Source organism: Aulonocara stuartgranti (assembly GCF_965226115.1).
Source record: "Aulonocara stuartgranti genome assembly, chromosome: 3".
Taxonomy (NCBI): Eukaryota; Metazoa; Chordata; class Actinopteri; order Cichliformes; family Cichlidae; genus Aulonocara; species Aulonocara stuartgranti.
In genome coordinates, this window is record NC_138941.1 from 70,700,222 (window position 1) to 70,719,389 (window position 19,168).

General features: G+C 42.6%; 3 protein-coding genes across 2 annotated transcripts in view; 1 reads left to right on the forward strand and 2 right to left on the reverse strand.

Annotated features, from left to right (window-relative positions):
• LOC309693309 (hemicentin-2-like) overlaps window positions 1–19,168 on the forward strand; it is a 1,543,010-nt gene that overhangs the window by 1,305,743 nt on the left and 218,099 nt on the right.
• LOC309693926 (nuclear factor 7, ovary-like) overlaps window positions 1–19,168 on the reverse strand; it is a 318,283-nt gene that overhangs the window by 52,466 nt on the left and 246,649 nt on the right. The gene's annotated exons all lie outside the window — the stretch shown is intronic.
• LOC309693984 (nuclear factor 7, brain-like) lies at window positions 2,309–4,311 on the reverse strand. The gene has a single exon (XM_082513682.1). The coding sequence runs from the start codon at window positions 4,010–4,012 to the stop codon at window positions 2,618–2,620; it is 1,395 nt and encodes a 464-aa protein (XP_082369808.1). The 5' UTR covers window positions 4,013–4,311; the 3' UTR covers window positions 2,309–2,617.

Genomic DNA, 19,168 nt, shown 5'->3' on the forward strand with positions numbered 1-19,168 from the left:
TCAGACGCCACCTCTCTGGGGACACCTCAGGCCCTCCAAGGTTTGGAGGCCTATCTCCACCCACCACCACTTCCCCTGCCGGTGGCGGACTCCCTCAGGTGTCGGTGTGTTGGTGGTTCTTTGTGTCTGGGGGTGGGCGTCTGGGTACACACCGGCTCACTCCTTGGCGGCCGCTTGTCGGGGCCTGGGGCCTGGGGCTCGCTCGGGCCCCTTTGGAGGTGGGGTGCCCCCGGCCTCTCGGCCTGGGGCTCGGTCACTCAGGCACAGCTGGGGGCCGGCGGAGCTCACGGGCGCGTCACTGCAACTCCCCCTGACTTCTGCTCCGCGGCTGCTGGGCGAGCCCTCATCTGGGACTCTCCTCAGCTCTTACTGGAACAGTGGCGCGGCTGCCCCTCTGTTGGTCTTCCATGGTCTCTTGTGTTCTGGGGGCCTCTGGATGTCTGGAGTTTTGATCTCCTCCATACCCGCTTCACACCCTGGAGGACGGGGCTGTGGCCCCCCCACACTCCCTAGCAGATCATTACATGGAGAAACCTTTGGAATGCAAGCATGCTGATCCACACAGGTATGCACACATGGGTATTCACAGACGCGGACTAAAGCTTTCTTGGCTGCTGCCTCAAAGCACACTGTGCGCTGTCTATCTTGCGTGCTGCACAATATCGTTTATTATTTAGTAAATAAAAAAGAAAAAAAAGAAAAAAAAAGAAAACGGTTACAGGAAACTCTGTAACTCTGTAACTCTGTTACAGGAAACCTGAAGAGTTAAAACACCAGAGAAGAAAATCTAAACGTTACACAAAGAACATAAAAGAAGTAAACTTCATAAAAACTTCACAAATGATGCTTTAAATGAAAAATAAATCCCTGTAAATAATTCAACAGGTCACATGTTAGAACCACCTTAACTAAACTCTGTAGCCGCTCACTGTGGTTTGTCCCAGCAGCTCTTAGGAAACAAACTGCTAACTTCAGTGTCAGCACACACTGTTAGTAAACTATGCAACACTGAATTCAGGTTTCAGTTGTGTTAAGTTGTGAAGTTGTGATGAAAGTCTTCTTACTGACACAGGTAGGATGGTCAGGCGTCCTCTGTTCCTTCACCGTTCATGAACTGTCACTTATAAAATGCTGCCAAACATCAACTACACTCAATAACTAAACGTGTGCAGGTTAAAGTGATGGACGCCCAGATCTGCACTCCAAATACAAACAGACTAAAGGTGTTTCCTCCAGAAACAAAGACAATATTTACAAAGGTCTCACAGGTAAATTGTGAGCGATCACAGCAGCATCTCATCCTGACTAACAGCTTTTAGATGCAGGGAGAGCGTCGTGGTTCAGAGGTGGTTCAGCAGATGATGAAGGCCTTTCTGTTGCATTGTGTAGTGCTGTGGAGGCCATGATGGTCGACGGGGTCTGCTTCTACTGAACTCACAAACACTTCTGAGGTATTTACACCTGAAGCCTCATTGAATGTGAGTCAGAAACAAACGGCTCAGCTGTGATTAATGGATGTTTCCCTGCATTTCTATTTTCACACACTTTATTTCTTACAGCAGGAAAACTGAACAGAATGTATGTAAGAGGTCAGAGTGAGGATGACGTCACTTAATACAGGAAATACATGTTTGTCTGTTTTGATGATGATGAAGGACTTCTTCAGCTCTGTAAACAGCTACACTTGAGAGGACAGAGGTGATTTCATGGATCAATAACAATGTGTTTATCAGCTTTCATCATCGCAGTGCAGACATGACGTCAGATCTATCAGAGTGAAGGCCGTCTCTCTGATGACGTCACAGAGCAGAGTCCTTCTGTCCAATAAAGGATCTCAGATCAGCTGCTGCCATCTTGTGGCCACAGTTGGTTACTGTCTCTGAAAGTTGTCTCATGTTTCCTGTTGTCCTGTTAACAAAGGCTGGAGCTCATCATGCTGAGAGGGCAGCAGCATTTTGTGGCTCTTCACACATGTTCATTATATTCTGATGATCCTGGATGGAGACAAACTACAGATAAGTGTGTTCAGCCCAACTAGTTTATCTCATTACAGCAGTTTGATGTTTCCCTTTGAATCCCCCTGAAGATCCTGACAGTGAAGCACGTACATAATACTCCAGCCTTTCAACTCTGAGCTTATTTAGTTCTATTAATACACTGAAATCTCATTTGTGTCATGAAGAAAGTCTTTAATCAAACAGAATTCAAAGATCAGAAACATTTCATATATGGAGTTAAACATGAATCATTGTTTCAACAACATATTTATTGTTGGCATAAACAGACAAGAAGACAACAACAAACTGCTCCTCCCATTCAACACATGTCAGTCCATATCCCAGCAAACTAAATCATCTCCATTTACACATCAAATAGAAACATGAATCACTTGTAATGATTAGAAACTTGATAGAATTTCAAATCTAGTTTGGGGAGTCATTCAGTGAGAAACAGTGAAATGATTTTCCATGTGAAAAGGTGGACAGCAGAAACAGAAAGAAAGAGTGAAACTAAAAGAGAAACAAAGAGCTTTGGAACAACGAGGCAGCAGGAGGACAGCTGCAGTTTAACAGCTTCAACTCACTGACAGGAAACAACATTAGAAACATCATCATCCTCAACTCATCTGCTGCACTGACACTGACACCTTCAACGGACACACCTTCACTTTACCACCATCAATAGTGCCAATGAATGGAAACATCCTGTGAGTGAAAGTGTGTGTGAAGGTGTGTATGTGTGTGTTAGTATCAGGATCAGAGAACGACAGCTTTCCTCTGTTCCAGTCCAGATTCACTCTGATCCTCTGGAACTTCTTCTCTACTGAGAGAGCAGTGAAAGGAGCTGATGGTGAGTGTGCTGAGTATTCACCTTTATAAAACTCTATTCTCCATAATCCAGACAGTATGCGTCCCTTCCTCTGCACAGACTCTGCTAACACACCCAGTCCCCACACTGTACTGTCTCCAACTTCAACATCCCAGCTGTGAGTCCTCGAGTTAAAGCCCTCAGAGCCCAGGACAGAGCCGTAATGATCAAACCTCTCTGGATTATCAGGAAGCTGCTGCCTCTCTCCTCCTAGTCTCACACTGGTCAGATCTTCAGACAGGATGAGTTTTGGATGAGCAGTGTTTGGGTCCAGAATGAGAGGAGTGTAGGAGACCATGTCCTTCATGTTGTTCCAGATGTTGAAGGTCAGGTTGCCCAGGTGTTTGGCCTGGTCTATCAGAGCTCCTGAGGGCAGCTGTGGATCATCCAGCAGGGGGCAGCGCTGGACTCTTTCCACTGCAGCCTTGTAGTTGTGCAGGAATGAGACGTCTTCAGCTCTCAGCTCCTCCTCTGTGGCTCTGACTGTGTCTGAAAGAGCTGCTATCTCTCTGCTCAGAGCCTCCATCTTCTCCTTCATCATCCCACTCTTCTGCTCCTCTTCCTCCCTCAGTGCAGCCAGCCTGGCCTCCTCTTCCTCTGCTAGAAACTGCTGAAGCTTCTTAAACTGCTCCTTAATCTGCCTCTCTGTGTGTCGGGCCTGGACCTTAATGTGTTCTGCTGTTTGATCAAACTTCACTTGAACTTCTTCACAAACCTTTAACTTCTTCTTTAAGGGCTCCAGAGTTTCCTGAAGTTCCTTCTTGTGTTGTTGTGCAGCTTCATCGATGGGTCTGAATCTGTGATTGGTGTGTTTTTCTGAGGCACAGCAGACGACACACACTGGCTGCTGATGGTCCAGACAGAAGAGTTTGAGTTTCTCAGAGTGCAGACTGCAGAGAGCCTCTGAAGCTCTCTGATCTCTCTCCTGTAAGAACGACTCACACAGGTTCTTTAATGCCAGATTTAAAGGTGGATCCTTTGAAGATCTTCTGTTACAAACTGGACACTCGTGTGTTGGTCTCTCTCTCCACCATCTCTTCAGACAGTCTTTACAGAAGCTGTGGCTACATGACAGAAGAACAGGATCTCTGAAGACCTCCTGACAGACCGGACAGCAGAGATCCTCCTCTGATCTGGAAGCCATTGAGTCTGTGAGTGAAGCTGAAAACAGCAGACAGGAAGTACAGCCAGTCCTGGCTCCCCTCCCTCCTCTACCACCTTCACTGAAACTTCCTTTGAGTCGTGTTTTTGCTCAAACTCACATTCAGTGTGTGGAGCGTCAGCAGCTTGAAGCAGCAGTGTTGGAGTTTTCCACTTTTCTCTCCTGTAGCTGGACTCACTCAGAGGAAGCTGCTAGTTTGGTCTGAGCTCAGTCTGATCGTCTGTGCGTCTCTCTTTACTGAGGACGAAGAACTTCCTGTTTCCTGGTTTGTCACATTTGAGTGACGTGAGGGGAGGAGACAAATGTTGCTGTTTGACTTTTAACTAAGGTGTGTTTCAATCCTGCCTGCAGCTCAAAAGCTGTAAAACAGGTTTTGTGTCTTTTCACCTCCACAGGTCACAACATGAAACCTGTTGTGAAGTTTATAAAATAAAGTGTCACTCGGTGGTGCAGCTGTTTGTCAGCTTCTATTTTAGACTTTGTTCTGGTTCTTGTTCAGGTTCCCAGCAGTGGGAGTGTAATGCAGTCACACACACACAGGTGGTGTTAAGGTGGATTCACTTAGTTACAGACAGTGGTGTTATTTCCTGTAACTAAGGGTGTGTTTCACTCCAAAGTTCCGACATTAACCTGCCAGAAGTTGTAAAAGTTACTAATAAAGAGCTTTTCTCTCATTTCACATGTTGTCCACAATCTCCTCGTGATTACCTCTGGAAAGCCCCGTGGCACATCTCTCCATCCAGTGCAGCTTTATGGTCATTGCTGTGGTTCCAGAATCTTCTCATGATGACCAGTAGGTCCCCAAACAGCATGACCTTTGACCTCAACCCCTGCCTGGGCTGTCAGCTATGGTCCCTACTTCTCGCTGGGTCTCTGAAGATTTCTCAGGAGATTCCACCCTTGGGATCATTTCTTCCAGCAATGCTCTGCTGCACCTGCATCTCCTCACTAGAGGAAAAACTTCTATTTGGAAAACATGTCAACCATCATCAAACCAAAATTTCCTTTCAGTTCAGTGAACTTCACTTATCAAAAAATATAATTATTTATTATTTATTAATTATATTATTGGTTTATCACGTTTTCACTTTCACTTATAGGCCATCAAAGTGTTTATTATCTTTACCCAAATAATTGGAGCAGAACTTGTTCCATATTCAGTTTTTCAGCAAAACGTGTTTGAGAAAAGATTCATTCTTATATCTGGAGGAATAAATATATTTCAATAAATATTAACGTTAGCCTGCGACTTTGTTCCAGTTTTGAATTTTGGCCCACTGTGTATTTGAGTTTGACACCCCTGATCCATAGCTGGCGATTTTTTGTTTTTATGGGCCGATGGATTTTTTTTTTTTAAGGAAGGGTATATATAATGAAAGGTGTTGGATTGGCCAATTGGTCATGATCGACTCTGGGCTGGACCAATTACAGCCGAGGAGGCCGGATGCACCCTCCCCCTTGTTTAGCAATCACGTGATTTTCGCGCATTGCATGCTGGGAACTCGTGGCAAAACAATCCAAGTACCGCATCAAATGCAAGCATTTGCAGCACCGCAAAACGTTCATTCTCCGGTTCCAATACCTTCTTGTTTTTTCTTTGCCGCACAAAAAAGTCTCGACGAAAAGACAAAGAAAAGATACGAGGAAAAAATCAAAGGAGTGAAAGGGTCAGACCCTTACGAGCACACAGAGGGACCAAAGACGTCAGCGTGCTGCCCAACTTTCACCACGCTCATATTTATAATCATACGGTTCTTGGAGTGAGTGCATACACTCATGAAGTTTAGTAACTTCAGGTCACTGCAACAAGCCCAGGTACAGTTTACCGACGGATGGGTGCAGGACCTTGAAATGCACCGTGTAGAACGAAAGACCATCGTACGAACAAAGGTAAGTTTACCAGTCTCACAAATCGTCGTCATAAATACACATTCGTTAACCGTTTATTAATATAACCTTTGAGCTCAACGGTAATTAATTAGTAGTGGAAATAATTTCTGGTACGCGTTACAGAAATGTAGCAGTGACAATAATATTGTATGCTGTAATCGTACTGGGCAATTAGTGATACAAAACAACTGTTTTATCCTGTGAATAAAAGTATATGTTTCTGTCAATGTACCATAATAACAGAAGCGAAACACAATATTGTGTCAGGACAATTTACTATTTATGCACAATAAACAAAGGAGCATAGCGCCACAATTTCTGTTCAGCGCCAGACTTGCTTGTAACCTATATCACCAATTATGTTAAGAAAAATGACGCATTAACTACAACAAAACTCTGACCTTTGTGGGAATGCTTGGAGCAGACTAACCTGTGAGCTGGAGAGTTCTGGGACGTTATGTTTGGTATATCCAGACCATCCGTCGGCTCTTACTTCGGAAACATGGCTTAAAAATTTTCACTTCAACGACGTAATCCGATAAAAAAAACGATCTCTTTACCCGTCGGCTTCCCGTGGCTGTCATGCGACCGGCTGTTGCAGTTAATAATACAACAGCTTCTTGCCATTTTTTGGGTTTCTTTTTATCGCTGTGTAACTGAGTTCAATTGAAAGCCTGCGTGCGCTAATACCTCTTGCCACAAGTTCCCAGAATCCTTTGCGGTTTTACCCCTGAATGACGTCACATTTTCAATCTTCATCCCGACTTTTTGTCCCAGTCCAGCCTTGCCCTGATCTAACCTCTCCTCTTCCTCACAGCTCTGATGTCTCTGAGGGAGATGTTGTGACTGTAATCTGTGAGGAGGACCAAAGCTTTTCTGATTGGACTGTGAGGAGAAACACAAGCAAACTGCAGAGGGCTGAGTGTGGAGATGGGCGGGGACAACAGCAACGTGATCAATCATGTTCAATCAGTACGCTGGTGCCTCACGACACCGGAGTTTACTCGGTGTGAGTCCAGTAATGGTGCCATCAGTAACCTGGTTAATATCACAGTCACTGGTAAGCTGATCACTCTCACTTTACTTCTTATTGCATCCACAAATTGAGCTGAACATGCAGGTACATAGATTCTGTGCTGTTCTTCACTGATCACCTGCCTGACTGACAGAGTAATGAAGGACTTCCCTCCCTCGGTGCTTCTTAATGTGTGAGGATATTCTCCATTACTGAGTTAAGACTTCCTTATTTAGATCTAAGCTCTGGATTATCTTGCACGTCTCGTGGCTCCCAAATGTCTCTTAAGTTATTATCCTCTGTAGCCTCATACTTTAGCTTTACTTGGCAAATGTGAATGCTTTGTGTGCTGACAAACCCTTTTGCATGTAGTGTTTTTATGAAAAGCCTTATAATTGCCTAATTCTGTGTTTTTGTTCTGTTACAAAAGCAGGCATTCTTACTGTTGTTTAATATTTTAATCAAACCTTTAAGTTTAATTCAACACAAAAAGCCCCACTGTAAACAAATCCACAGAACAGAACCAAACTCAGCAGCCAAACAGTTTGTCCTCAGTGCAGGTCGACATTCAGAAAAACCAGCTGCCTCAGCTTGGATGGGCTGATGTGGTTTCTCCTTAGTATCTGCCCAGTTTTTGAGAAGACCCTCCAAAGGAACAGATGTTGCCACAATGCACAGTCTCCCCTCCATCACCTTCAACAGGTAGGGAAAGACTGTGGCCTTGGCCTCCCACCAGCTCTGTGGGCCTTCTCCTTGTTGGATGAGGGGCTCCTCAAGATAACATTTCATCTCCATCATAACATCAGCTGTAGTATTTCTCTTTGCAGCATCTCCTGTAGCTCTTTCATCAAAGAGGCTCCACACAGCAGACGTCTGTGGCTCCTCCTTCACTTGGCCCTGTAATGGTGGAGCTGGGTGGGAGTGCACTTTGCTGCTGCAGTTATTCTCTGAAGTGCCTCATCAACAGCTCTGTTGTCACTGAATGCAAGCTTTTTAAATCTACCATCCAGTGATGCAGCTTCTGAGTGGACGGTGTTGAACTCCACACACAGAAACTTTTCACACTCACTGCTAATTTTGTTTTACAGTGAAGCCACTCTGCTCTGCTAGTCCCAATATCTTTCACCTGCAGCAGATGCTGCTTCGTTTGCAGCTGTCAGTCATATTTCTGTGTTTTTGTGTCGCACTCTCCTCCACACTGCTGTCTGTCATCTCACAGGTATGATGTGCGGAGCGATGCTGAACTTCCAATCCCAGCGTTTCATGTTGCAGGATCAATTCCCATATGAAAATATCAATATCTAATTTGATTACATTTGTTTTTCATCATAAATATGACAGACAAAAGTAAATTCAGCAATTAGCAGGATGGTCTGCAATACCCTGTTAACAGGAACTACACTCACCACCTCTCATTCATGTGCGTGTTACGGCTCTGCAAGAGTGTGAGCCAATGAGAAACCAGAGGCACAAAACTTTAGACCACAAAACACACAATCTGATGTTGGTTTGTAAAGATGTTGCTGATGAGACTTTGTAGAAAGCAGCTGGTCTGAGTGATGTGATCAGAGTGCAGCAGATAATGTCTGACAGCAGTTTGAAGAGCAAATGGATTCTGTTCTGTTCTTCATCATCACCTACCTGACACCTCACAGCTGTTTCTCACCTGCAGGTCACACAGGAGGATCTGTTGGACTGAAGGTCAGCCTGTCAGTTCCTGCTGTGCTTCTTGTTGCTGCTGTTTTCTTCATCTAGAGAAAACAAAAACAACAAAGTATCAGGATCCAGCCTCATGTTGAGCTGCAGCAAAATAAAATGTCTGAATCTTTTTAAATCAGCACTCTTAGTCTCCCGCTGGTGGTTTCAGCGTTGTCAGTGAACCTGGGGAACATGAGATGATGCTGGTAACAGAAATCAAAGGGAGTGAACAGCAGACAGGGATCAGCTGCAGGTTTAATACACGTCCTGAATTTGGTTTAGTTTGAAGTTTCTGTAAAATAAAACCAAACGTTGTGATTTGTCTCTTTATAAATAAAGTTGAATTGAATTTCTCTCTGAGCTCCTGCTTCTGTTGTCTGTCAGTGATTTTATCAGTTGGACATCAAGTAAAACTTTGGATAAAATGAAAACTGTTCACACAGTGTCTGTAAATCCACGGGTGAAAATAACACATGTAACATTCACACAAGTCCACGAGTGATTGAATGAAATGTGATCATGGAAAAATAAATTCAAAACTATTCAAGACTTTTACCATTAACTGTCGTTCTATTATGAAGTAACAGGAAGGTAATAACACTATAATATAATAATAATAAAGAAAATTAAAAAATATGGTATAACAGAGCTCACTGCCTCACACTGTCGATAGCAGCATTTCTTTTTAACCTTATTTCATTTAAGGCTCAGACGATCATCTGTTTCCACTTAAAGTAGTCTAGCTCTGATATCACTTTAGCCTCTGGATGGAGGATTTGCTATGTTAACTTATAGATAATAAACTCAACGTATTACAGACCAAAACCAAACACGTCCGTAGTATAAGACTGGATTTAACTCCCTTCACACCTGTCTCGACACAACAGTCAGGTCAGTCCCTTCCCTTTTAAGAAATCCACCTTAAATGTATTTTAAATGTAAGTGATGCAAAATGAATTTAATATTTTATCTTTAGTTTGTCAGGTAGCATCAGGTCAGATGGATGATGTTGGGTGAGATGGAGCAGACAGAGATGTCATCACAGCTGAGAGGAAGCAAAAGCCTCAACATCCAGGCTTAAAAGTGATGTAGGGAGCTAAAGCTAAAGCTCTGCTTTCTTTGTGTGCTTGTGCTAACAGCAACTAATGAGAAATGTGATGACAATTGTCCAGCTTTGTCCTTTTATATTCTACCAAATGTGAAGTGAACCTGTGGTTATACAGTATAAGATAAGAGCATCTTTATTAGTCCCACATGTGGGAAATTTGTTTTGTTACAGCAGGAAGTGGACAGTGCAGTTACATAGCAAACATGAGAGAACACTGGAATAGAATAAGAAACTGTACACAACTGTACCCAATAGAATAGAATAGAATGATAGGATAAAAATAGAATACACATGCTATATACAACTGAGTACAAATACAACGTTGTCAGAAAAAGAGTGTTACACTTAGTCCTATTGCACATGTGTGTGTTTGATCAGCTGCAAAGTCTTTGTGGTGGAGTCTGACAGCAGAGGGGAGGAAATCTCTCCGTCCCACATCGTGGGTGCTGCAGCCACTGAAGGAGCTGCTCTGAAGCGCTATAAAGGTTTGTGATGATCAATACAGGTTTACAGCTCAGATCATACTGAGTTCATTATGACTGATATAAATATGTGATAGAATAATAATAAATCGAGTAAATTGTGATTGACAAACAGTTTTAAAGAGAAAGTTTGTTAGTTTAAATTGTGTGAAAGGTCAGAGATGGAGAGAACACCAGGCTGGGGCTGAATATCAGTGTATTACATGCAAATCTGATTGGATGACAGGACAGAGCATAAACTGAAGCTGGCATGGATGTTCTGGGTCTCCTGCCTCTGTGAGATCAGCAGGTCAAAGATTCAATAGCAAAACTTGGTTGTTCCAGCAGCGACGCCGAGGGCAGTGAGCTCTAAAAGCCTCCCAGATGAAAACGTGCCCGATCGAGAGGTGATCTGCTGCTGATGGGTGACGAACCTACTCAGGTCTCCAGCTCTTATCAGAGGAGGCAGTGAAGACACCTGAGCTTCAAGGCAGTCGGGCTGGGCAAGTCTGTGATTACTTTTATCTAAGTACAATCTGAGTATTTTACCTGTAAGTAATCTTACAGTATTATGTTATATTGTGAGTCCTTCTTACAGATCTTCCTAGGTTGAAAATTAAACAGTACTAAATGTAACAAGTAGACAGCAGCACTAAAGTCGTCAGTTTAATGGACACAGAGGAAGCTTTTCAAAGGCTTAAGAAGAATAACATGATGCTAGAACATCACATTTTATAATATGACAGTAAAAATAACTCACAGAGATCATCTTCTATGTTTTCCTCCATAAGGGCGGCGAGCCTGGGTCCAGCTATTTGAGTGGTGCCTTGTTTTGGTGAAGCTTTTAAATTGCTTGGCCTTTGAGGCCTGCATGGAGCTCAGGCTGACACTAAGCACAGGAAAGGCCCACAGTGGGTGCACACACAGGATACAGATCTGTCAGGTCATGATCAACAACCACTGACCAAAGCCCACTGATCTCTGACCTCCCAGCCCATTCTTCCTTCAGTGGGCTGCTTTCAGTCATTATGCAAATGTTCTGTTTATAAGATTGAGGAAACCTGCAGTCAAACAACATATAAGAACATAAGATGGAAACAAACAGAGTGAAACAGAGTTTGTTTCCTTCCTGGTTTCCTGGTTTTCGTATGTTTGTCACACTTAAATGTTTCAGATCAAACACATTAAAATATTAAACAAAGAAAACACAAACTGAAGTTTGTAAATGAAGATGTTTGTTATTAAGGGAACAAATCCAAAGCTACATCATCCTGATCTGAAACATTTAATAAGTGTGACAAACATACAAAGAACAGGAAACCAGTTTGAGCAGCTGTAATCAAACTGTCAACCTTCACACTTTTTACTAAAACCTTTAATTCTCCACTAACATCACTTTGTATCCACGGTCACTCTAATGGACCCTAGAAAATAAGATAAAACACATTCAAAGACTATTTTGTGTTGAGAAGAAGTTTCTGGCTCTTATTCTATTTTCTAAAGGAGGCAAACAGCAAACAGGACTCTCCAGCTGCCCCGGAGCAGATTGTAATCATTGCTCTAGACGAGCTTCATCGTGTTGCAGACACACCTTCATGCTCAGGGCAGCCGTTACCTGTGTGCCCAAACTGAGTCTATAACAGTTTGTAAACTCTGTCAAATTTGATACGATGGATTTACAAACCACGGAGAACAAAGTACAAGCTGTCTCCCAGTGGGCTGGACTTAAGGAGGAAAAGTCACACGAGGCAGGAAAAGTCACATGAGGCAGGAAAAGTCACATGAGGCATCATCAGTTTCTTTCTGTCCTTGATCATCTGTTTTTCATCATGCTGGGTAACAGTGACTTCATGCAACATCAGGCTCAGCTTTATTCAGCTTTGAATACTTTGCAGCCCTTTCAATTATTTTTTTACGTTTTTTTCTCTGGTTTTGTTTTCTTGTGCTAAAACCCCTCTCATATTTTCTGCAGATCAGATTAATAAGAAGAGCAACAACAACAAGAAGCACAGCAGAAACTGACAGACCAACTATCAGTCGAACAGATCCATCCTCCTTCCCTCCGTCCTCCTTCCCTCCAGCCTCCTTCCCTCCGTCCTCCTTCTCTCCAGCCTCCTTCCCTCCAGCCTCCTTCCCTCCAGTCTCCTTCCCTCCATCCTCCTTCCCTCCGTCCTCCTTCCCTCCGTCCTCCTTCTCTCCAGCCTCCTTCTCTCCAGCCTCCTTCCCTCCAGCCTCCTTCCCTCCATCCTCCTTCTCTCCATCCTCTGTGTCTCCTCCTGTGTGACCTGCAGGTGAGAAACAGGTGTGAGGTGTCAGCTGTCAGGTAGGTGATGAGTGAAGAACAGAACAGAATCCATTTCCTCTTCTAGTTCAGGACAACAGATTAATACAAACTATTCACAATATGTATAAAGTGAGAAAATACTGGTGGATTTTTCGAGCTTCTTAAAAGGAAACAGATGTTCTGACTAAACATGACTAAAACTGATCCAGCTGTTCTTTATTATTTGACTGGATTAAACGTTTTAAACAAACTTGAAGAAGTCCAGCTCCTTACAATAGTTTTTTACAGTTGTTACACAGACAAACTGTATTATTGTCAGGGTCCTATGTCTGAGCGACCCAGGATCCCTGAGCAGTTATGGACCTGTTATATTACATGTATTTTTGGTGTTGCTGCCCCTCTTCTCCATGTTTGTAGATATGAGTGTGTGTGTGTGTGTGTGTGTGTGTGTGTGTGTGTGTGTGTGTGTGTGTGTGTGTCTGAACTCTTGTTTACAGGCACCTTCAGGCCTGGTGGGTGTGGCCCTGCTAGGGGACTGGCCACACCCGAAGCCACACACCTGCTGCTGATCAGGGCTCGCCGGGGGAGCTACTTAGGAGAGTCTTGGGCTACGTTCACACTGCAGGTCTTAATGCTCAATTCCGATTTTTTGATCAAATCCGATTTTTTTGTCTGCTCGTTCACACTACAAATAAAATGCGACAGCAAACGCGCTCTAGTGTGAACGCTCAAAGCGGCCCGCATGCGCAAAAGAAGATGTCACACACAACGCGCTCTGTTTAGACCAAGAACAAACAGTATTGTTTGACTGATGGCCGTTAATATAAAGACTTCGGACTTTACGTTTCCCAATTTTTGCTTTAAGTTATTTTGTTATTTACATAATAATGTAAATAACCTAATAATGATCCTTATTGCTGTTTAAGAGAGGAGCGGTGCTTCAAAGGATAGCTGCAGATTTCTGTCAGAATCTGCAGATTATACAGAACAAATAAAATGTTCACATTGTCTTCCCAACAGTTTCACTGACATCTACACTGGATGGCTAGGAAGCGTTCGCGATGTCTTCTCGGGCGCTTCTCGGGCGCTGATAATTGGCTTCAGTCTTGTGTCGGTGACGTAAAAGGCGGATTTAATGCGACTTGACCGTTCAAACAGCAGTCGCTTTCTAAAACATCGGATATGTATCGGATTCAGTACCACATATGAAAGTGACCCAGATCGGATTTGAAAATATCGGATTTGCGCCGTTCACACTGTCATAGCATGATCGGATATGGGTCGCATAGGGTCAAAAAAATCGGATTTGATGCGCTTTCGCCTGCAGTGTGAACGTAGCCTTGGAGCTCCCACAGATGTGGGATTACTGCGTGAGACTCCCAAGTCAGAGTGAGTGAGTGAGTGAGTGAGTGTCCCCGCGGGGTCAGTGTTTAATGGCTGCCTCTATTGTTTTCCTACAGGAGGAACATGGAGAGGAAGAACAGCACGCACAGGGTGTGCAGAGTCACGACAGCGGGGAGCACGAACACGGACGCCAATGGACACACACGGGAGCCTTGGGGAGCACGGGGATTAATTGTGCATCGATATTTACCACACTGTAAATAAACGCTTCCAGATCAGTAACTCAGCTCAGCTGGTCTCATTACAGCGAGAGGGCAGCCATGTTTTTAACACAGCTGCAGTAGTACTTTACAATAAGCACTGCCTGTGTTCAGATAAACTGCCAGCTTAGTTTGATTTGATCTAAACCTGACAGAGTGACAGCAGCCGTCCTCTCTCTGTAACAGCAACAACATGCAGGGAGTCTGCTCAGCTACACATGGATTAAACTCTGAGGTTAAACTATCAGGACATAATAGAAGTCAGTGAATTAATAAATAACAAACTAGCTCAGCTGGAGTCTCACATTGTCACAGATGAGGATGATAACACTGACTCCAGAGTGAGCAGGACACATCTGTGCTAAAGAAAACTGATGGAGGCCAACTGAGTGTGGGTGGATGCTGGACTACCAGCCACAAAGACAACAGCTGGAAACATCTGACTACCTCTGACATCCACCAGCTCATCCATACAACAAACAAACATCAACAACCAGGAAGCAGCTTCACCTCTGATACACACACACTCAGCTCTACTCACTCACCTGGAGGAACAACCAGGTATACGAAGCTGATGTTCATCCATGACCTTGTTTCATTCATGAACACACGACACTCGTATGTTCCAGTGTCATTAACCGTCACATCCTTCAGAATCAAAGACACGTCTCCACCCTTCATCTGTCTGTCCTGCAGATCCACCCGGTTCTTAAAAGATGGATGCTGGTGTGTTGAATCAGAGGGACCATGCTGGTACAAAAGCACATATTCTGGCTTCAGGTCAGATCTTGTCCAGTTTAAAACTGTAACTGTGTTGTTTGGAGCTCGACATGTCAGAGTGACGTTCTGTCCAGACTCAGCTGTGATGATCTTTGGGTCTGAAAGAGGAAACAACACAGAGCAGAGAGGTTAAAGGTCAAAGTACAATTATGATCAGAATGATTGACTTTAAATATTTTGTTTATTTCCTTTGACATTTGTGTTTTTAGTCATGTTGGATTTAATGAACCTCTGAACATCCAGCAGGTCACCAGTGACCCACTGAGGGGGAATTTTAGCCTCATGCTAAACATGCAAAGTGTCAGAAACTACAGGGTGGCCTTTTGTTGTGGGCAGTCTGAGGTACACCTGTGCACTACTCATGATGTCAGATCAGCATCCTGATGTGGCACACCTGTGAGGTGGGATGGATTATCTCAATATGGCAGATGTGCCCACTACCACACATTTGGACTGATTTGTGACCACTGTTTGGGAGGGATGGTTATATTGTGTATCTGGAATGAATTTTAGGTCTCTACGTCCATCCCATGGGGAATGGGAGCAGTAACAAAGGTGTTGCGTTTATATTTTTGTTGAGTGTATATAGACATAGTATATTGTTACACACTTGTAAATGTCTCATTGGAGACTGGCACACACATTATTTTGCAACAATTAAATAATATAAAATATTTGAACCATCAGAACATTTTAACCAAATACAATATTGTAAATAAAAGATTACAGGGGCAGGGTGCCTTGTTTTTGTCGATAAAGCTTTTCATGTCCTTAAAAGTGCTATTTTTTCTCCTGCTTAAAAATTTGGTTAGTGACAGTCCCTGGATAAGCAGAGGAAGATGGATGGACTAAATTTGCTTAGTCCATCCATCTTCTATAGAGCTGAGGTGTCAGATTCTGTGTAATATTATTCCACAATCCTGTCAGGAATCAGGATGATTTTGTTGTGTTTTACGCTTTGGAGGGACAAAATAACGTTAGGTCTGCTGGATTAAAAAATTATTTTGTGAGATCATGCTTATGTGAAACTAGTGGAGACGTTTCTACATAATACACACAGTTTGGACACAGCTTTTCATTTTACTTCTTTTTACTTTATTTTTACTTCTTTATTTTGTAGATTGTTACTGAAGGCACCAAAACTCTAAATGAACACATGTGTAATTTTGTAGTAAAGAAAAAAGAATGAAATAACTATAAATAAATATGTTTGGTTATGTTTATGTTATATTTTTTTAAATAGTCAACCTTTGCTTTGATCACTGCTTTGCACACTCTTGGCACTCTGTTGAGGAACTTCATGAGGTATTCAGCTGTGTTAAGGAAGAAACGCTTTTATAAGGTTTATGTTCAGCAGTCATTGATCAATGATTCCTCTTCCTGATTTGTTTGCTTGGTTTACATACCAAGCAAACATACTTTATATACATTAAAGTATATGTTCATATTTTACTCTTAATAGGAAAAGAACAAAATGTACTACTCGCTCTGTCTCTAGAAACAGGAAGTTCACCCTGTGACATTTACCGCGAGAGATTAACACACACACACACACACACACACACACACACACACACACACACACACACACACACACATATGCAAAATTAAAGGAAACTGCTATGCTTGTTTCACCCTGCTTACTATAAATAAAGACAAACTACTGCAGCTCGGTGTGAGTGAGTCTCTCTCTGAGCTCTCACCCGTGCAGCACGTTAACTGTCTCCAAGTGTCTCAGTGTTGTTTATTCACCTAACTGTTTGATAACTGTAAATCTCTAACAACCTGAAATATTATTGTTATTATTATCTTAAAGTAATATTATTATTGCTTCTAGGCTGGACTAATGTAGTTCATTATTATCAGGATGTCCTAAAAACTAACTCCAAAGGCTGAGTGAGTTCTGAACAACCAAAAAGCTCAATCAGACCAAGGTTTTGCCACTAAGCAACATCCTCCAGCAGAACTCTATGTATCAGGTTGGTCCTGATGCACAAACATGTTTTAGATGGACTCAGCGGTTTAACATTAAGCTGTTATTATGAAAGAAAAAAAGTTTTGCTCTGACAGCTTTTCTGAGAGATCTAATAAGATCCCAAACACATTGAGCTCTTTGTAGAACATTATTAAATAAGCATATTATTTAACCTTTTAAACATTTTAAACACTGGGTTGTGAATAGAAGATGGAAAAACAAAACAACTAAAACAAAGAGAAAAAAACTACGCAGCACACAAACTCTGGAAAGGGGACCTTTATGTCACTGAGCACATTATTATGTATGCATTAATAAATAACAACTTAATAAAGATATTACACTCTTAATTTGTCGTTCTGTCACGGCTGGGGCGGCAGTCGTATGGAGGGTGAGAAAGGAGGATCCAATAGCAGACAATGGCGGAGGTGCAAGTGGGTTTTATTTACAGTGCACAAAACCAAGGTGTGGGCAGAACCGAACATAAACCTAAACTGGGAAAACTAATGCAAAAATGGAGGACATGAAGCGAGGAGCAGAGAGACACGAAGAAACATGGAACAGTGCAGACTACACGGGAGGTTCACAGAGAAATACAGACGACGCCACGAGAAGCAGACACCAACTATAAATACACACACCAGGTAATCAGGAAATGGCACACAGGAGGGGACACAGCTGGAACTAATGGGCATAACGAGACAGGGGAGAGGTAAAACTGAACACACTGACATGTGATATGAACTTTCAGAATAAAACAGGAAACAGACACAGAACCAGACAGGACACTGAACTTGACAGGCAGACTCATGAGCAGACACAATAACACCATGGACAGACAGAGGGAACACAGAGAAGTGGGAGCAGGCAGGCAGAGAACAGAAACCTAACAAATGGCAAAATCACAACAGAATACACACTCGGAATGAACAAAAGCATAAGGAAACACAAAACACTGAGTCCTCAGACTCAGGACCATGACAACTCTAAAGCAATAGGTAACCCAAGTTGTTTCAGTACCTTGCCATTCCGGGTTTCTAAACAGTTCCAATATCTTGGAATAAATGTCACTCAGGATTATTGTGGTTTATTTAAACACAATCTCTCTAAACTATATGATGAAACCAAAAATAACATAGAGACAAATGGATTAATCTACCAATTTCACCAGCAGGGAGGATAAACATTGTTAGAATGAATATTCTTCCCAAATTCTTATTTTTATTTCAGTGTATCCCTATTGTGATTAATAAAGCCTTTTTTAATAAATTAGACTCCTTAATATCCTATTTCATATGGAACAGAAAGAATCCAAGAATCAAGAAAAGCTACCTGCAGAGACCGACATGTCAGGGAGGGATGGGGTTACCATGCTTCCGTCTGTATTATTGGTCATGTAATGTTCGTTCCATGTCGTTTTGGTTGCGGACTAAGGGGGCCGACTGGACAACGATGGAGAATGAAAGCTGCTACCCCTCCTCATTAGAAGCTGTGATCTATTCAGCTCTCCCTATCCCTAAACATGACTTTAAAAATCCTGTAGTCTCTCATACAATTAAAATCTGGACACAGATAAGGAAACATTTCGGGTGGAAGGATGCTTCCATACTAACTCCACTCATGAATAACGCATCATTCGCACCATCACTCTCAAACATTTCATTCTCCAATGGAACCACAAGGGGCTGCACTCAATAAAGGATTTATTCATCAACAAGGTTTTTCCCACATTCCGGCAACTGCAAGAAAATTTGACTTGCACAGTAATGACTTTTTCAAATACTTACAGATCAGAAGCTTTGTAGGGAAGCTTTTTCCATCTTTTCCAGGTCGGCCCCCAGACTCTGCCTTAGATAACTTATTTCAGTTTGATCCACTCAAGAAAGGACTAATAACAAAAATTCACAACGCTTTGTCACAGCTGGATGGAACTGTCACACTTGACTATCTGAAAGAGGCCTGGCAGCGTGACCTTGGTACGAGAATTACAGACAATCAATGGAAAAAAGCCCAGGAAAATGTACACTCTTCCTCTGTTTGCATTCGTCATGGACTCTTACAGTTTAAAGTGCTACATAGACTCCATTTATCAAAGTTGAAACTGTCAAAAATGTTCCCCAACGTAAACTCGTCCTGCAAAAGATGTAAACAGCAACCTGCTTCACTGGCACATATGTTTTGGACTTGTCCCTGTATAACAACATATTGGAATAATGTCTTTCATATCTTGTCTAAAATTCTAAAAAAACCACTTAAGCCAGACCCAATCTGTGCTTTATTTGGAGTGAAGCCGGTTGTTGTAGACCTATCAGCCACCCAAAAT